This window comes from Miniopterus natalensis, chromosome 15, assembly GCF_054644295.1.
Source record: "Miniopterus natalensis isolate mMinNat1 chromosome 15, mMinNat1.hap1, whole genome shotgun sequence".
Classification (NCBI taxonomy): Eukaryota; Metazoa; Chordata; class Mammalia; order Chiroptera; family Miniopteridae; genus Miniopterus; species Miniopterus natalensis.
This window is the reverse complement of record NC_142095.1, coordinates 26,903,439-26,923,768: the sequence shown is the minus strand read 5'-3', so window position 1 is coordinate 26,923,768 and position 20,330 is coordinate 26,903,439. Positions and strand designations below refer to the sequence as shown.

The following is a 20,330-nucleotide window of genomic DNA, read 5'->3' as shown; positions in this document are numbered from 1 at the left end:
GGGACTGAACCCACAACCTTTTGGTGTATAGAATGATGCTCCAACCAACTGAGCCACTCAGCTAGGGTGACCATTTTAACAATTTTTGAGTACAATTCACTGGCATTAAATACATTCACAGTGTTGTGTAACCAGGACCACTGTCCATTTCCAGAACATTTTCATCATCCCAAACTGAAACTCTGTACCCATTAAACGATAACTCCCCCTTGCCGTTTCACCTTCAATTCCAGATAGCCACTATTCTACTTTCTGTCTCTGTGATTTGCCTATACTAGATATCTCATGTAAATCGAATCATACAATATTTATCCTTTTGTGGCTGGTTTATTCCACTTAGCACAATGACTTCAAGGTTTATCCATGTTGTAGCATGTATCACTATGTTCTTTTTAAGGTGGGTAATACTCCATTGTATGTATATACCACATTTTGTTTATCTGTTCATCAGTGGACATAAGGGTTGTTTCTACCTTTTGGCTATTGTTAATACTACTGCATTTACATGGATGTACAAATATCTGTTTGAGTCCCTGCTTTTAATTCTTTTGGTTGTATACCCAGAAGTGGAATTATTGGATCATATGGTAATTCTATGTTTAAATTTTTGAGGAACTGCTGTACTCTTTTACACATCAGTTGCACTATTTTATATTCCCATCAGTAGTACACACAGGTTAACAATTTCTTCATATCTTTGCCTGGATTTGGTTTACAGTGTGCCTTTGCTTTTGGGCATGCTTTTCCTTAAAAGAATGTTTATCATGGTTTGTTTTCTAGTAGTTTTGGAAGTAACACAAATCCTCATGCTCTACTATCAAGTCAGAACTGGTTAAGAAAGTTGTGTTCTTGTTAAATTTCAGTGAGAAATCCTCACAGGAATTAAATTCTGGGGCCTTAAAAAGAATACATTGCCAGGAACTTGTGGTTACTATATCTTTGTAACTTGGCTATGAAGTCTAAATATACTAAGTACCTTCAACTGGCTCAGGAGAAAGCTATGTGTTTTGATTTCTAGGCAGGAATAACTGACTTCTCAGGATTAGACAAAATGATTAAATGAGCTAGAATGGTTTTTTTTCTTCTTCAAAGAGTACACATGTTAACCTCTGAGACTGGAAATTTTAAAAGTAGTTGGAGGAATTTTTATCTTCCTGTTGACTGACACATTATTTATGTAACAGGTGGGGAAGACATTCCTTGTCCAGTCAGATAATAGACCAATAAAAGTTATTAAGGGAAAAAATGTTGGTGGGATTACAGCCCCTGCAGAGAGGTTTTTGAAACTTTGTACCTTATTTGTAATCGTCATTAAGATTTGGAAAATTTGAAGTAGATCCAATATTGTATATTTATGTTTTTCCTGGGTAAATTATGTATTAATTTGAAAAAGTTTGTTTTAGAAACTTACCATGTTATATGAACAGTATGAATAAATGGAGTGGTTTATACTTGCCTTCTAGTTTTCTCCAGTTCTTTCTTTGCCTCAGGGTTCTTTTTCTTTAATTGCATTGGATGTTTGTGCAGTTAGAAAAAATGTTCATAAAGATTATATTGTTGAGCGCCTACTGTTTCTGGTCCTTTGATAGATAACACGCCTTTTGCTTTTACTCAGAAAATAACTGTGGTAAGATTGTCATATAGTCTGTCATACACAGTAAGGATATTGTGAAAGAAATTCTGACTATCTGTGTAGCATGACCTTTCAAAATTGTTTTCTTTGCTGCAAGCATCCCATTTAGCCTTTTGACTGCCGCATGACAGAGGAAGTAGTATATAAAGGGCAATATAAATGACTGCCTTGTTGATCTCAATAGTTTTCCAATATAAGAGCATGCTAAACAGACATGTTATTAAATATTATTATTTTGTTTAGGTGGAGGATTAACTAGTTTTATGCATAATTCAGAATATATTTTAAGTGTAGTTTTATAAAATTTATAATATTGAAAATTTAAACAGAAAAACATTTATGTTACTTTGAAAAAGGATCTAGATTTTTATTCAAAATATTAAGAATTATGACTGAATGGAGATTATTACAGATAGCCATGAATACAAATCCACCATTTTTGTGGACAAAGATTTTAAAATAACTGAGTAGTCAAGAGAGGTTTCTATAAAACTATGAAGGGACCTGGGAAACATGAGCAAGCACCAGCCTGATTTTAAACTTTGATCTTATTTTTCACTAGTAATATAGCTCTATAATTCATATATTTATTTATTCTTTGTTCAGCAAATAGTTACTGAGGACTTGTGTCAGGCACTGTTCAGAACCCCGAAGATGAAAGAGCCTGTCCCTGTCATTCAGGAACTCACCATCTAGATATCAGCAAGGGTGGCAGAAAAGAGTTTATTTAGCAGGATCGCAACTCCTTGCGCCAGGTGCTAATTTCACTTCCCTTTAAGAACCTAGAGATAAAGGCAAAGGTTATAAGGAGAAGTTGGAGGGGCCTGAGGATGGCTAGGATTCTTAGGAGAGAACAGTGCTGGGAGATGACAGTAAAAATCTGGAGCTTGGGTTTGATTATCACCAACACTGAGGTCATAAGCAGAGCAAAATGGGAATGGATTCCCATCAAATGGATTCGCCATGCCAGTTGCTGTATAGGGCCTTTACATATGTTATTGCTATTAATCCATTTTTAAAAGTTGTAAAATACAGCATATATAAAGAGCACATGAACACTTAAATTTATGATTTGAAGAACAATAAAAAAATAAAACCCGTGCATAACAGCCAAGCCAATCTATGTGCCTTCCTCTATCACATTTCCCTCCCTCTCCTGAAGATACACTTTGCCGAGTTATTTACTTCCTCGGCTTTTCTTTATAACTTTATGACCTACATTTATATCTCTGAACAATATTTAACTTTGTGTTTATACTTGAGTAAATGGAATCATATTATATATATTTTATTTGTTTCTCTTAACATTGTATGGCTCATTTAGGATGATGTGTATGGCTGTATTTTATTAATTTTCCATATTGTAAAATAGTGCAACATATTGATCCATCCTATTAATGTACATTTAGATTATGTCTAGTTGTTGGATATTATGAAAAATTCCACATTGAATATTTATGTGTGTGTGACATCCTTGGATAAGGATTTTCCTAGTATATAAGCCTAGTAATGGAGTTTTTGATGCCAAACTCTTTGGAAGAGGTTGAATTGGTTTATTCTCCCACCAGCAGTAATCTTTGAAATGTCATAGCATTGTGGTTTTAATTTACATTTCCTTGGTGACTAATGAACATTTTTGTCCCCATGTTTATGGGTTTTTTTGGGGCTCCTGTGAAATTTCTGTTTAATTATTTTGCCCATTTTTCTATCAAGTTTGTGTTCATGTCTTTTTTTTTTTTTTTTAATATATCTTTATTGATTTCAGAGAGAGGAAAGGAGAGGGAGAAAGAGAGATAGAAACATCAATGGTACGAGAGTCATTGATTGAGCCCACAACTGGGGCATGTGCCTTGACCGGGAATTGAACCCCGATCGCCTGGATCCCAGGTCGACGCTCAACCACTGAGCCACACCCAGCCGGGCTCAAGTTTGTGTTCTTTACATATTCATTTTCTCACTATAATTTATAAAAATTATTTGATCAATTTTTATTTACCTGTTTAACATTCTTCATTGAATCTCTTCTTGTTTTTTGCGTTAAGAGCAGCACGATGTATGGCCTACCAGAACCTGGATCTAGCCAGCCTCTCCAATACTATTCTCCCTGTTTTCTGCCTCTCTGTGTTCCTTATCTTTGAATTCTTTAAATTCTTAAGGTTTTTTTCAATCTTGCATATGTTCTTTCTCCTTTTGCCTAGCTAATTTCTTCTCTTCAAATCTGTGTTAAAATTCCTCTTTTCTTGGAAATTACCCTTGGCTTTACCTGCCTCAAATTCACATACTTTGTACCTCTACACTTATTTCTGAGAAATATAGTAATTCTAATTAGATGACTAGTCAGGAGCAGAAAGAGAGCAGTCAATATGTTCATTTCTGCTAATGGATTAAAAAATGCATTGTACAAAGTGATAAACAAGGATGAAAAGCTGTTGAGTTGAAATAGGAGAGAATGATCTGCTGGTGTCATAATGGTACTCTAATTAATGTTGTTTTTCCCACTCTTCATGATTCTGTTTTCTGTTTGGATGGAGAAGGGTGATAAGGAAAACACAGTGGTAGAGTAGACCAAGCAGTAGACTGAATGTGACTGAGGAGTATATGTGGGTTTTGATCATGGCTTTGATCATGACCTAAACCAGTGACTTTCAACCTTTTCATCTCACAGTAAACAAACTAATTACTAAAATTTTGCGACACTCCAAAAAATATATTTTTTGCTGATTTGACAAAATAGGTATAATTTTGAGTGATTTACAAAAAATATATAATAGTAATTATCTACCCTTTTTGATCCAATGTGACTTTTTAAAAAATCAGGTGCCTATACTTGTATATAAAGTTTCTGGTACCAAAAATTAACCAATCAGATGCAACCTTATGATGTGACATGGTCAATAAGATGCAAGTCTGTTATATGACATATATTTATGGTTCAAGACAGAGCATTCATACCGGTCAGCTATTGTTGTTGGCTGTTGTCATTTTTTTCTTTGACAATCTAAAGGAAAAGAGGTCAGTGCCCCTGACTAAATAGTCAGGTATTTCATGTTTTAAAAATTCTTGCGGCACACCAGTTGAAAATCGCTGACCTAAACTATGTATTTGACTAAATTTAGTGAAGCCTAAATTGCTCTAGCAGACTGAAAATGAATAATGGCCCAAACAAAATAGATGTTTATTTCTTACTTATGGAACAGTCTAAAGTGGATTGTCCTCTTTGGTGGGTGGTTTCTTCTATGTTATGACTTTTTCATTGTGACCAGTGGAAGAGAAGAGAGAAGATATAAGCAGCACACTAACTTTCTTAAAAGACCTCACCTGAAACGGCATTTCCATTCAACATTCCACTGGAGAGAACTTAGTACATGACTGTTTCTTACTGCACAGTCCCCAGTCCCATGAGCATGCATATCCCTTCTCTGAGACCATCACTGTTACAGTTTTGTGAATTTTTCTTATTCTTGCCTTTCTTTCATACTTTTACATACATATGTTTTTAAGCAATAAATAGTTTTGTATTTTTAATGTACATAAACTACTTACATTTCTGTGTTTTCCTTTTTCCTTTTTCCTAGAGGAGGTTAGAATATCTAGTCTGCCAGGTGCCCAGCCCCAATTCCATACTTTGTAAGGAGAAAAGCAGTCTCTGTCACAGTGGCCCAGGTAATCTTATTTTTGTAGATCTCAGGTTGTAAGGTATAAAATAAGGAATCTATACTCAGAAGATTTATAATACACACACTTCTTCCTTAGAGATTAAATTTAAGACACAAGGAAAGTGTTTCCATTGTGTCTCGTATTCACCTTGAAGGAATATGAGATGCTAAAGCTGTTTTTCATCACTATTGGCTCCTTGTTATCACAACTAGGCTACTCACAGAGCTACTTAATCTAAGCCCTGGGTATAAACGGTACAGTGAATGGAAGCTTATTATGTAAGGTGAAGTAGTTCTGATGTTTTGTGTTTGTGCAAAGTAGTAGGCAAATGTGTTAGTTAGTTTTTACTAAATTTAGAAAACCTGTTTAAATATTCTATTTTTTTTTTTGAAAATAAAAGAATATTAAATATATTTATAAACATGTAATTAAGGAAGCTGACTAGAGCTTGCATCAGTTTATTTAGAAATTTGGGAAGTTCCAGCAGTTATGATTTCAAGGAAACTGTTTTGATAGTTGTTTTTGTAACTAAAGTTTGATAGATCAAAGTTGGGTAATGGAATTTTCATTTTTATACTGTATATGGAACTAAAAACAAAAACAAGAAAACAAAATTGAACTCGGATAGAATAGTTGGTGCTTGCCAGAGGTAGGGAGCTAGAAGTTGGTGAAATGGGTGAAAGGGGTCAAAAGGTACAAACTTTTAGTTACAAATAAGTCATGGGGGTGTGGTATATAGCATGGTGACTATAGTTATTAATATTGTATAGTTAGAAGTTGTTAAGAGAGTATATCTTAAAAGTTTTCATCACAAGGAAAAATTATGCTGCTAAATAATGTCTTTGAGGTTTTTGAAACAGTGTGATATATTAAATGCTATAAATTAAATATAGGACATTATCCAGAAGCTCAATTTGAAGCATAAATAAATGAAGATTTCAGATCTTTTGGGAACCTAGACATAGTGAACTTCTATGATGAATTATTATATTCAAGCCAGTGATTTCCAACCTACCAGTATGCTGGAAGAATTTTTAAAACATATGATACCTGACTATTTAGTCAGGGTTACTGACCTCTTTCACCCTGGATTGTCAAATAAAAAAATAACAGCCGATACAACAGTAGCTGACCAGTGTGAATACCCTGTCTTGAACCATAAATATATAGGTCATATTATAGAATTGCATCTTACTGATCACATTGTATAATAAAGATGCATCTGATTAATTAATACTTGGTACCAGCCCTGGCTTGTGTGGCTCAATGGATAGAGTGTCGGCCCACGCACCAAATGATCTTGGGTTCGATTCCCAGTCAAGGGCACGTACCTGGGTTGCAGGTTTGATCACCAGTGCGGTCTGGGCATGTGTAGGAGGCAACCAGTCGATATGTTTCTCTCACATGGATGTTTCTCTCTCTCTCTCCTTCCCTCCCTTCTGCTCTCTCTAAAAATCAGTGGGAAAATATCCTCAGTTGAGGATTGACCCCAAAAATACACAAAAAAGCTTGGTACCAGAAATTCTTATATACAATATAGGCACCTGATGTTGTTAAAAGTGACTTTGGAGCAAAAAGGGTAGGTAATTACTATTATTATGCATATTTTTTATAAATCAATCAAAATTGTACCTATTTTTTGTCAGATCAGCAAAAAATATATTCTTTGCATGCCATGAAATGAAAAAGGTTGAAAATTGCTGTTCCAAACCACGTAACTCTCCGTATTTATTCTGTTGTGCACTGTTCATAGGCACGGGCAGTTAGGCAGTGAGGGGCTTTCATGGCAGTGATACGTGGTGCTGTCTCACCTTGAAGGTCATGTCTTCTGATCCCTAGACACTGCCTTCCAAAGCTCTTCTTGAAATTCCCAGTATTTCATCCTCATCTCTTGTGGTTGAGACTCTGTGGGGGTTGAGGTGGAAAATACTATAACTGGTCATGTAAGCCTTCATTATCTTTCTCTGTTGTATTCCCCCCAGCAGTCTAAGAAGGAGCATCATCTGAATAAACAGAACAGTTGTACCTCCCACTTGTCTTTCTCAGATGATTGAAGTGCTCTGGTACAGACTGGGTTGCAAAGTGCTCCATGTTTTATTCTTATAATCCCCTTTCCCCCCACACAAGTGTGTGATATGGCATCTTAAACAGAGTCAGTACTTAATAAATATTTATTGACTTGAAGTCCAATAATTTTTTCTTCCTTCCTCTTTTGATCAAGGACTAGCACTGAGGTGACTATATCAGTCAGCCTTTCTTGACGTACTGTGCCCTCTAGAGAGAATAGGCAGTGAAAGAAGAGTTGGCACCAAGGACAGTTTTCCCTACTTTCGTTGTTGTTAAATCCTCAGTTTATGTCAGTATTGAAGGGGAAATAAAAGCTACACACAGAAGCATTTGTCATTCATGGCTGGATAGCTTAAGAGGAAAATTGGTCTCTAACTAAAAGCCATAAAACAGACAAACAAGTACTTCCATAGACCAACTTAAAAACCAGTGTGCAAAGGAGTAATCCTCAAATGGCTTGGGAGAAATCCCAGCTTTTTGGGATGCTCTGTTAATTTTTATATATTATAACTTATTTTTAAAATGACAGCAGACAGAAATAACTGAAAGATTCAGAGTCTGGAATAGTGCTTTTTCTACAGCTGTAAGCTATTTAAAATTCTTCTCATGTTACTGTTTGCCATCCAGATGGCTTTCTGGCACTGGTTCAGTTCCTAGATGTGAAGGCTGTTGGTTCTTTACTCACCAGCGTCACCACACTCTTGTACAATTTGACTCATGACTCACACTCACAGTGCTTACATGTGGGTACCCTTTGCTATAGAGTCATTCCTGATTGTCCTAATGTCACTTGCTATAAACAAGTACCAGAATTGATTGGGTACCAGTTCCGGGATGAAGATTGTTGACATTCAAAAGAACACCCTGGTTAGTCTGTTGGGTCCATTGCTACTGGAGTGAGAAAAAGAAACAGTCATCCAGACAATGAAACGTTTGTCTGAAATAATGTATGTGCATGGTAGGTGCAAAAGTGTATCCAATAAACCAGAATTACTTGCTTTACTTTTTATTATTAACTAAAGTGATCAAAAAGCAAAAAAGGGCTTACCACAGAAATCAGTGTGGTGAGAGGTTAGGGAGGGGGAGAGAGTTGCTATCTGAAAGGAACACCCTGAAGATGCTGACAGTGTTGTATTTCTTTCTTTCTTCTTGTTTTTTCTTTTTTTTTAATCCTCACCTAAGGATATGTTTTTATTGATTTGGGGGCAGGGGGAGAGAGACAGAAACATCAATCGATTGCCACCCGTACATGCAACGACTAGGGATTGAACTCACAACCTAGGCATGTGCCATGACTGGGAATCCAACCTGCAACCTTTTGGCATATGAGACAACACTCCAGCCAGCAGAGCTACCCAGCCAGGGCAGTGTTGTATTTCTTGACCTGGACTGTGGTTTGCTTTACAATAGGTATTTGTTTTTCAATAATTGATTGGGTACTTTTTTATTTATGTGCTATTTTAAACAATAAAAATGTTTAAAAGTAGAGAATACTTGCCTATCATGTAGGTGAATTTCCTTCAGAGGCTAGAAAAGGTCACCATATTTTGTACTAGATATTGGTGGTAAGTTTTTGTCCTGTTAATTTTTAAATATTTAGGAAAATAATCACTTTTGCCCTAAAACTTGGTTATGGTCAACCAGTGATTGAAATAGGCTGTTAACAGTTAGTTCTCCTTTCCACAATACTACTCATTTGGGCTTTAGGAAGAGAAGGGACAGGGTGAGGAGAGAATATAGTGGAGATGAAATATATCTTTCTTACACATATATACCCAATTAGGACAATTACCTTTTTTTTTGTTGTTGTTGTTGGTAAGCAAGATAAAACATTTTGATTAGAAGAGAAGCCAGCAGACTGAAAATTAGAACACTGGAAAAATTAATTAGCATTACTTAATAAAAAGTTAAATATCCTAACTCAAGTTAATTTAAATAATTTAAAATGGAGTATTTTATAACACCAAATAAATATAAAGGATTGTAAGAAAATACTATGAACTACTATATTTCAACAGAGTGGACAATCTGGACGAAATGGGTAAATTCCTAGAAACATACGATCTTCCAAAACTATATCAGAAAGAATCAGAGAATCTGAATAGATAGATTACAACTAGTGAAATTGAAGCAGTAATTAAAAAACTTCCAACAAACAAAAGTTCTGGACCAGATGGCTTTACAGGTGAATTTTTCCAAACCTTCAAAGAACTAACTGCTATCCTCAAATCATTCAAAAAAATTCAAGAAGATGGAAGATTCCCAACCTCATTTTATGAGGCCAATATTATCCTTATTCTAAAACCAGATAAAGACGTGACAAAGAAAGAAAATTATAGGTCAGTATCCCTGATGAATGCACATGCTAAAATCCTCAACAAAGTATTAGCAAACTGAATCCAGCAATACATTAGAAAGACCATACACCATGATCCAGTGGGATTTATTTCAGAGATGCAGGGTTGGTACAGTATCTGCAAAATAATAAACATGATATACCACATAAAATGAAGGATAAAAACCACATGATCATATCAGTGGATGCAGAAAAAGCATTTGCTAAAATCCAGCACCCATTTTTGATAAAAACTCAGCAAAGTGGGAGTAGAGAGAACCTACCTCAATGTAATAAAGGCCATATATGACAAACCCACAGCCAACATCATACTCAGTGGGCAAAAACTACAAGCATTCCCCTTAAGATCGGGAACAAGACAGGGATGCCCACTTCTACCACTGTTATTCAACCTAGTACTGGAAGTCCTAGCCACAGCAATCAGACAAGAAGAAATAAAGGCATCCAAATTGGAAAGAAAGGAGTAAAACTCATTATTTGCAGCTGACATGATACTGCATATAGTGAACCCTAAAGATTACACCAAAAGACTACTCGAACTCATAAATGAATTCAGTACAGTAGCAGGATACAAAATAAATATCCAGAAACCAGTTTCATTTTTATACACTAATAATGAATATCAGAAAGGGAAACTTAAAAAAAAATCCCATTCACATTTGGTTCAAAAAACTAAAATACCTAGGAATAAATTTAACCGAGGATGTGAAAGACCTGTACTTGGAAAAATAAAAGACGTTGAAGAAAGAAATTGAAGAATATACTAATAAGTGGAAGCATATACCTTGTTCATGGATAGGAAAAATGAACATTGTTAAAATATCCATACTACCCAAATCAATATACAGATTCAGTGCAATTCCTATCCAGATACCAGTAGCATATTTCACAGAACTAGAACAAATATTCCAAAATGTACATGGAACCACAAAAGACCCTGAATAACAACAGTGATCTTGAGAAAGAAGAACAAAGTTGGAGGAATCATCCTACCAGATATCAAACTGTACTACAAGGCCATAGTAATAAAAACAGCATGGAACTGGCCTAAAAACAGACATATAGATCACAGGAACAGAATAGAGAGCCCAGAAATAAACCCATGCCTTTATAGTCAATTACTATTTGACAAAGGAGGCAAAAACATACAGTGGGCTAAAAATAGTGCTGGGAAAATTAGATAAGTGCAAAAAAGTTAAACTAGACCACCTTTTAACACTGCACACAAGAATAAACTCCAAATGGATTAAAGACTTAAGTGTTAGACTTGAAACCATAAAAATCCCAGAAGAAAACATAGACAGTAAAATCTAAGGCATTTCTAATAGAAATATTTTTTCTGATATATCTCCTCAGGCAAGGGAAAGAAAAGAGAAAATAAACAAATGTGACTATATCGAACTAAAAAGATGTTACACAGCAATGGGAACCATTAACAAAATGAAAAGACAAACCACTGAATGGGAGAACATATTCGCCAGTGATACATCTGATAAGGGGTTAATATCCAAACTTGCAAATAAACTGTCCAAACATGAAGCAATAATTAGATAAAAATGATTTACCCACTTGATGGCATATTAAGCAGCCATTTAAACTGAAGTTTGTCAAGTGTGTACAGTACTATAGAAGTGTTTATAAATGATATGAAAACAGCAAAATATAAAACAGTACAAAAGTATAATTAGAATTCTGCTTTCTGCAAAAGGGAAAAATCCATGAGTACAACCTAATGCATAAAAATTAAGGCTGCAAGAAAATATATTAACATACTTCGAAAGTATAAATAAATATTTCCTTTTTTCAATGTTTCATTAATGAGGGCATACAGCTTACATATTTTTAAAAGTTCTATTTTCAGGACACTTTTACTAATCCAAAGGAAGGACTCAGGTTAGAGTTGACAATCTATATTTTTTAGTGTCATTTCATTTAATAAGCCAGTAGTACAGCAACCTAAAGACTGTGGCTGTGATCACACGGAGATGTTTTTATGGAATTGCTGTAGGACACATGATTGGCAGCTGGCACCCTCTGGTTCACTGTGCCAAGTGAGCATCACTAGCACCAGCTCCTTGAGGAGACCTATGGATGGGGTGTGTAGCACAGGTATATCTTGCCAGATGGGAGCCCTTTGGTGAAGAATCCTTTAGGAAAAAGTTTCTTGGTTTCCTTTTCAGGGATGGTTGGAAGGACCATCACTCTACCTCCAACATTCCAATCAATTGGAGTGGCAACCCTCTTTTTCCACAGTCAGTTGGAGAGAGAACTACTCTGAAAATCTCTTCAAAGTTCCTGCCAGTGGTAGCTGGGTAGAGGATAGACAACTTCAGTTTCTTATCAGGACCAAAAACAAATACCAGGCACACTGACACAGGCATGCCCTTTTTGTCCTCTGCTGGGTCCAGCATGCATACTTCACTGTAAACAAATCAATAGTTAAGGCTGATTTGTTGTCTTTGAACAATGGGGTCAGAAGGACTGAAGTCCAGATGAATTAAGATCTCATCACTTAAGTTGTCTCTGAGTGAACCCTAAAGTTAAAATAGTAAATATAGTGTATTGTATTTCATCAGTGCTTGGCCCCTTCCAGTGCTAATGTTCTATTTTATGAACATCCACTTTTCTTCTAGCTATATCAGATAACAGGAAAGAGAAACACTATTGCACTTAATTTTTTAAAAATTCCCTTTTAGTTTCTCTTAAGATTTCTTCCATGATTTTCCAAAGTAGTTTTTGGTTGAAACTATTCTCTATATAACAAGTTTATGTTGGTTTCTGCTTGTCATTTAACTTGAAGTAAAACCCAGTGGCTTTACTGGCACTTGCCAGGGAAGCTGAGAACATTTTAATACTTTCCTCTCTGCCAATGAACAATTAACAGGATATGGGTTTGTAATTACAGTCTAAGCAGGTTTAGTTGACTGACTGTCACTGCTGAAGTTCCTATGTCCTCTTATAGTTTCCTTGAAAAGTTTTCATACTAGTTTCATGCTTGTCCTCAACCTTTGATCATTTGCATAGATGCTCAAACAAAAGAGTGGTACAAGACTGAGGATCTTGCTGGGCTAGGTAACCCTGTGAAAAACATTTCCTTTAAAGAAAAAAAAGAAAGAAAAAATGAATAAAATAAAGAATTTAAAAGTATGTTATTTACTTGGGGGAAAAAAATCTTTCTTTTGGTCCTGGCTCTGCCTCTGTGTAATCCTGGATAATTTACTTAATTTCTCTGGGCCGCAGTTTTCTTATGTTTAAAATGGGAAAGGTCTGTAACTCCTAAGGCACCTATCTCTTAACCTGAAGCTCTGTTACTTCACAAACTGGACTCTTTTGTGTGGTGTTGCCTATAAAAGAAGGGTGACATAGAGAAATAGGAACCAAAATATATTTTACTTTCAATTATGTAGCAATAATTTTACTTTAAAATATCTCTACAAAGGATTATCTTTTAGCAGTTGATTGTTACCTCATTTTTTTCAGCAGCTGTGTCACAGTTTTAGGAATGACAAAGGACATGCTATTTTAATTACAACATAGGACATCGTGTGAGTAGGGCCCCTCAGTGCTTACTTTCAAGTGTTGTGCATGAAGCTCTGAGGAGCTACAAGTTATTCTGTGGTTTTAGTTAGACCACCCCATCAGTAAGTTTGTTTACTCCTGGCTTTATGTTTCTTTGATCAGTTAAGGGGCTAACACTTTTTTTTTTTTGACTTAGTGTCTTTTACCCTTCAGGAATTAGCCCAAGACAACATGGGCAAATACACAAAACACCATTGATTGGCAAATACAACTATATGCTAAGTTATGTTCTTTATAATGTTTTAAATACACACTGCAAGTAGATCTAGATAAATTGTGCGAAGAGCCCATTAATTACTACTTTGAGATGTAGTAGGAATTGTCCTAGAGCTGTGGTTCTGAAAGTGGACAGTGTGAACTTCCTTCATAGATACTTTGTAAATTGGTGGGAGGTGCTTTTGTTGTGCTTATTGTTGAGACAGTGATTGGGGGAAGTTCTACTGTTTTGTAAGGGATAATTGGACATCCTACAATGCCCAGGACTGTTTGTTTTTTTCAGGGGAGTTTATCTCTTAGGGGAAAGATAGTGGATAGAAAGGAGCACTGGGGGGACCTTCTGGGATACGGACAGTCTTGGCCAACAAAAAAAGGTCTCATGTATAACACAAATTTTGAATTTCCTTCCAGATATTCATGTAGGTGAAAAGTCTCTTTATTGTGTCTAATTGTAGATGTGAACTCTATATCCCATAAAAATGTAATACCAGGTAATTTTATATTATTTTAATATATTGGTTCTGGAAGATACAGATTTGGGAAATTTGTGGTATCAGTGGCATTTCTGGTGTTTGATAATCAGTACAACACACCTGGATCAGTCTGCATTTATAGTTGTCACATCCATGGTGATTCTTTGTTATAGATGTAAAACTCTGACTACCTCATTATGCCAGTGGCATGGTCATGTCCAAGTATCTGCATACTCAGATATACATTATTATTATTATTATTATTATTATTATTATTATTATTATATTTCTTCTTCATAGTAAAGTTAGAACATCATGTGGGTTTATTTTCAAGTTAAGTACATACATTGTATGTAAGTTATATTAATAATATTTCAGATTTTTAAAGTATTTTAAAAATATTTGTTTAAAAAGAATATTGAATATGAGAGGACTGAAAACCATTTTTCTACTATACCTGAAACTAATACAAAATAATTTTCAATGTAAACTAATTTAAAAAATTTAAAACCTTAAAAAAAAATAAAGAGAACCATTCTTCTAGATAGTATTTAGCTTAAAGTACTTGAAAACCTTGATAATCCATCTAATAAAGGTGCTTTTATTAAAGAGACACACAAGTACAACATATATGTTAGGCTGTAATTATAAACTATATGTCTCCCCAGAGTGTTTACAAAGTCTGGCAACCTCTAACTCGGTTACTAGTAAATTACTAATATGACAGTATCAAGGTAGAAATTTATGTACCTGGGCATAGTATTATAATATTCCCTTTGATAATTTATTCCTGGTTGACAAAAACATTTTTAGGTCTCTTATTTAAACAGTATTGCTTTACAAGCATCTTCAGTATCTTGCTGAATCATTAGACTTTCTAAATTGTTGACATTTTGAATGTGAGGATTTTGTCCTTGAAATTGAAGATAGGGGAGTTGATTTTGGAGATTGATGTGATGTTCCTTTAGTAAGCAGAGAGAGAGCATGGTTAGCTGTAAAGCTAAAGGATTAAACTTTATGATGCATTTTGAGATGGCACGAGAAAAATGCTTGATTATCACAACTTATTTTGCCAGTTATTAAGTGTGCCCTGACCAGGAATCAAACCAGCTCCCTTCTGGTATACAGGACATTGCTCCAACCAACTGAGCCCCACCGGCCAGGGCCACTGGTTGATTCTGTGCCCCAGCTGGGGATTGAACCCACAACCTTGGCGTATTGGGTCGACACACTAACCAACTGAGCTACCTGGCCAGGGCCTAAACTATTTTATTTTTATATTCCTATCAAAACACATAATGCTGTTTACCCCTACATGTACTGCCATTATGTATCTCTAATGCATAAGGACTGATTTTTAGAAACATAATAAACATTCCATTATTATACGTCACAAACTTAATAGGAAATACTGCTAAGTATTTTCCTAATTTCATCTAATATGCAATCTGTATTTAAATTTCCTAGTTTGTTTGAAAGATAGTTTTTTATAGAGGATTTGTTCAAATCAATGTTGGATTTGGCTATGTCACCTAAGTATTCTTTTATTCTTTTAACAGTCCTTCCACCATCCTGTTCCTTCTTGTTATTGATTAGCTTGCTTTCTTGTTATTGATTGTTTTATTCATGATCCAACATTCTGGATGCTACTTACTGATTGCTTTGATTGTTTAACTTCCTCCTCTATTTCCTCTATTTCCTAGATAATGGTAAGATATATATATCAGATCTGACAATTAGATTCAAGTACATTTTTTAAAAAGTCAAGTATACCCTTTAGGTAGTGGGTAGTACTTAATGTTGTATTACAGGAGGAGACATAGTATATCTGGGTTATTCAGAGAATTTAGGTGAAGTAAACCTGGTCTGTTACCTATAAAGTTCCCTACTATCTTCCACCTTACCTTGTAAATTTTTTTTTAGCACTCATTAATGATCCTTGCCTAGATCCTTTATTTCATTAGAGGTTGCAAAATGGTGATTTTTCTAATTCTGTCATTCTTTTTGCATTTATGAGCTAAAATTGTTTAAAAAAACCCACCCCTAATCTCATCAGTTATGAACTGGTACAAACCAGCAGGTTAAATGTTTGATTTACTTCCCCATTTTTTTAGTTTTCAAAATAATGAGTTGGCCTAAGCAGCCTTCAGTGGTGACCAATAAAGGATTTATTTTTTTGTATCATTATTAAGTCACATATTTGTATATATTTGTTGTATTTCAACCCATGGGTATTGTCATTATTTTTGATGCTCAAAATGCTTTAAGTTGGCTCTAGTGTTTTTTAATGTGATACTTTTATACTTTGAATAAACAGAATTTGAATCTAGGTTTATTTAACTTTAAAGCCCTTGTTCTTCCCACTGCCATTGTTGTGCCTTCTTGAAGGAAGCCCTTAAGGAACGGATAAGACTTAAATGGCACAGTTGAAGGGTGCGTTTGTTGAGATGGGGGTTTGATCCAAGAGTGTCAAACTATTTATGAACATAGGTCTGGCAGTAGGAAGGCAAAAGGCACTTGTGGCATAAGGGCCTCGTCTATGGAGTGCTAGGACAAGCAAAGGAAAGTAGGCTAGAAACATAGGGCTTTTCTAACTGGGTTGAAGGATTTGGTCTTTTTAATACCTAAGTGGTGGGTCATGGAACTAAGTTCATGATACTTTGTTTCTCACACGAGATGGATAGAAAATTATTTTTGCAAGAAGGCGCTCTTGATTGCCATTTTCATTGGAGTTTGCAAAGAAAAACTTAGCCAAATAAGCCAATATCATCTAAGTCAAGATAATCACACGTTGAGTGGTTGGTTATTAACTTTCTCAGACCCTGTAATCCTTAACTGTTAATCCTTCACATGTGATATACTTACGTTGTTGAATTTGAGTCAGTATGGTGTGTGTGTGTATAATATTTACTTGGTGATAACCAAAGCATATTTAAGTAATTTATTTCCATTGTCTTACCCTTGCTTGATTTCATTGGTCTCCTGTTACATTACTGGCTATATATTGAAATACAAAGACTAATTATGGATTGGTGGGCTTTATCATATTTTAGTGTAAAATCTGGCTTAATTATCTGTTTTACTAAATTTTATTTACTGACTCCTAGGACCCCATGGTTATGAATGTGCTTCAATTTCATAATGCCTCCTGCTATGGCAGACATCCTTGACATCTGGGCAGTGGATTCACAGATAGCATCTGATGGCTCCATACCTGTGGATTTCCTTTTGCCCACTGGGATTTATATCCAGTTGGAGGTACCTCGGGAAGCTACCATTTCTTATATTAAACAGGTATGAAAATAAGTGGAAATTCTATAACGATAACTTATTATATCACTTAGGGGAACATGTTCTATTATAGAAAGTGTTCAGAATGTAAATCATATGGTAAATGTGAGGGAAATTTAACCTTTAGTTTATGACATTTAAAGATTTTGATTTATGCTTTGTCTTTTGAGGACATACAAAACACCCTCATTCTTTACTCCCACTTTTAACTTTTTTTTTTAAATCTTCACCTGAGGATATTTTTTCCATTACTTTTTCAGAGAGAGTTGAAGGGAGAGAGGGAGGGGGAGAGAAAGAGAAACATTAATGTGAGAGAGATACATTGACTGGTTGCGTCCTGTACATGCCCCAACTGGGCGGAGTGAACTCGAAACCAAGGTACATGCCCTTGACTGGGAATCAAACCCGAGACCCTTCAGGAGCACAGGCCTATGTTCTAACCACTGAGCCACACCAGCTGGGCCCACTTTTAATTTAAAAATGTATGTGATACCTGAATTTAAAAAAATAAGCTTATGTTTGAAATTTTTGTTCAGGTTATTAAAAGGAATTTGAGATTGTCAAAGAAAGTTTTATTTTGCGTTAAAATCTTTATATTTGCAACCTTTGACCTTATTACACTTTTTTTTCATGTGATTTTTTTTTTTTTTTTTTTTTGGTTGGTTGTCTCTTCTCTCCTTTTCTTTCACCTTCTCTTTCTCTTTTCCCTCCCTAAGCCCACTACTTTTCATGGTGACTCTTGGGGAATAAAATGTTTCCTGCTATTCACTAGATTTCCCCCCCTCACTAATGAATGATATGTCCTCACTTGGAAGTAAATTCTTTTGCATAACAAGGTTTGTGTGTGTTGTTGGATTATTTTTTCAAGTGAGTTGATGAATGCTATTGATTTTTGAACACTGACACATAAATGAAGTGTTTTTCTAAATTTTCTCTTTAATGCTTTTCAAATAGCTGAACCTAATATGGAAAGCAAGGGTTATGATTTATTTTTATATATATATATATAATAATTATTATTATTATTTTTAATATATTTTTATTGATTTCAGAGAGAGGAATGGAGAGGGGGAGAGAGAAACACCAATGATGAGAGAGTCATCATTGATCAGCTGCCTCCTGCATACTCCCAACTGTGGATTGTGCCTACAACCTGGGCATGCTCCCAGACCAGGAATCAAATGGCGGTCTCCTGGATCCTAGGTCGATGCTCAACAGTTGAGCCATGTCCAACCGGGCAAGGATTATGATATTTAAAAAAAAAGTAGTTATGATAAACCTTTTTAAAGTTCATGACTTTGGACATTTTTTTAACTCTTAGCCCATGATTCTTCTTCAGGGAGACATGAGAATTCTAAAACTGCGTGATCCATGAAGTTAAACAAAAAGACAGTTTTCAGGCATCCCACGGGTGCAGAGTACTTATTTTTATATTGACCAGAATGCCTATGACTTTACCTGAAGCTGGATTAACCATTGATACCTTTCTCCTTCTTTGTTTTAAATTGTTGTAAAATATGCATAACATAAAATTTACCATTAGAGTCATTTTTCCATGCATAATTCCATGGCATTAAGTACATTCACAGTATTGCCCAACTATCACTATTATCCATACCCAGCACTTTTTATCATCCCAAACACTAACTCTACTCATTAAGTGATAAACTTACCCTTCTCCCAGACTGGGTAATCTCAACTTTAGTTTCTGTCTCTGCAAATTTGTATATTCTTACTACTTCATATAAGTGGAATCATATAATAGTTGTCCTTTTGTGTTTGGCTTTTACTTAGGATAATACTTTTAAAGTTCATCTATGTTCTAACATGTATCAAAATTTTATTCCCTTTTAAGACTGAATAATATTCCACTGTGTGAATCCTACCGTATTTTTGTTTATCCATTCATCTTTTGATTTTGGTTATAAATGTCTTCTGGCTATTGTGATTAATTCTGCTATGAACATTGGTGTACAAGTATCTGATTTCCTGCTTTCTGTTATTTTGTGTGTATACCTAGAAATGGAATTGTTGGATTATATGGTAATTCTGTTTTAACCTATTAAGGAATTGTCAAATTATTTTCCACAGTGACTATACCATTTTCATTCCCATCAGCAGTGCACAAGGGTTCTAGTTTCTTTATATCCTGCCAACACCTGTTATTTTCCATTCTTTTTTTTTTTTTTAAATAACAACATCCTCATGGCTGTGAAGTGGTATCTTATTGTAGTTTTTATTTGTACTTCCTTAGTGACTAAGGATGTTGAGCATCTTTTCATGTTCTTATGGCCATTTTTAGAATTGCCTATTCAAGACCCTTGCCTATTTTTAAATTCAGTTATTTTGTTTTTATTGTTGTTGAGTCATAGGAATGTATTATATATTCTCAAATTAATCTCTTATCAAATATATAATTTGCAAATATTTTCTTCTAGTCTGTGAGTTGCCTTTTCACTCTCTTGTTTGTTTTTGTTTTTAATCCTCACCCCAGGATATTTTATCCTTTGCTTTTTAGAGAAAGTGGAAGAGGGGGGCGGGAGAGAGATAAGGGAGCATCGATGTGAGAGAGACGCATTGATTGGTTGCCTCCCACACAGGCCCCTACTGGGGCTGTGGATTGAACCTACAACCCAGGTATGTTCCCTTGACGGGGAATAGAACCCGTGACCCTTCAGTTTTGTGGACTGAAAAATAACCATTGAACCACACTGGCCAGGGCTCACTCTCTTGATACTGTCCTTTGATGCACCAGAGATTTTAATTTCAACAAAGTTCAGTTCACCTATTTTTTCTTTATTGCCTAACACTGCTTTTTCTTTTTTGTTTTATATAACCAAATATGAGAATTGGCCCTGGTTTTTACCCCAAGTCTCTTATCTTCAGCTCCTGGCCTTTGTACTGGCTGTTAAAATATGTAATCCCATTTTACATTTGTTTGGTGATTATTTTATTTAAAAATTTTTAAAAAATATATCTTTATTGATTTCAGAGAGAAGAAGGGAGAAGGAGAGAGAGAGATAGAAGCATCAATGATGAGAGTCATTGATTGGCTGCC

At 35.1% G+C, this 20,330-nt stretch overlaps 1 protein-coding gene across 5 annotated transcripts in view; it reads left to right on the top strand.

Moving 5' to 3' along the window:
• The window catches only part of PIK3CB (phosphatidylinositol-4,5-bisphosphate 3-kinase catalytic subunit beta), a 144,730-nt gene that overhangs the window by 43,487 nt on the left and 80,913 nt on the right, over positions 1-20,330 (top strand). For 4 of the 5 annotated variants that reach the window (XM_087824958.1, XM_087824957.1, XM_016207068.2 and 1 more), the window contains one exon: positions 17,089-17,275. The exons of the other annotated variant lie outside the window; for it this stretch is intronic. In XM_087824958.1, coding sequence (XP_087681084.1) covers positions 17,105-17,275 — 171 coding nt within the window. In that variant the 5' untranslated portion in view covers positions 17,089-17,104. The remainder of the gene's footprint in view (positions 1-17,088; positions 17,276-20,330) is intronic. 5 annotated transcript variants of the gene reach the window in all.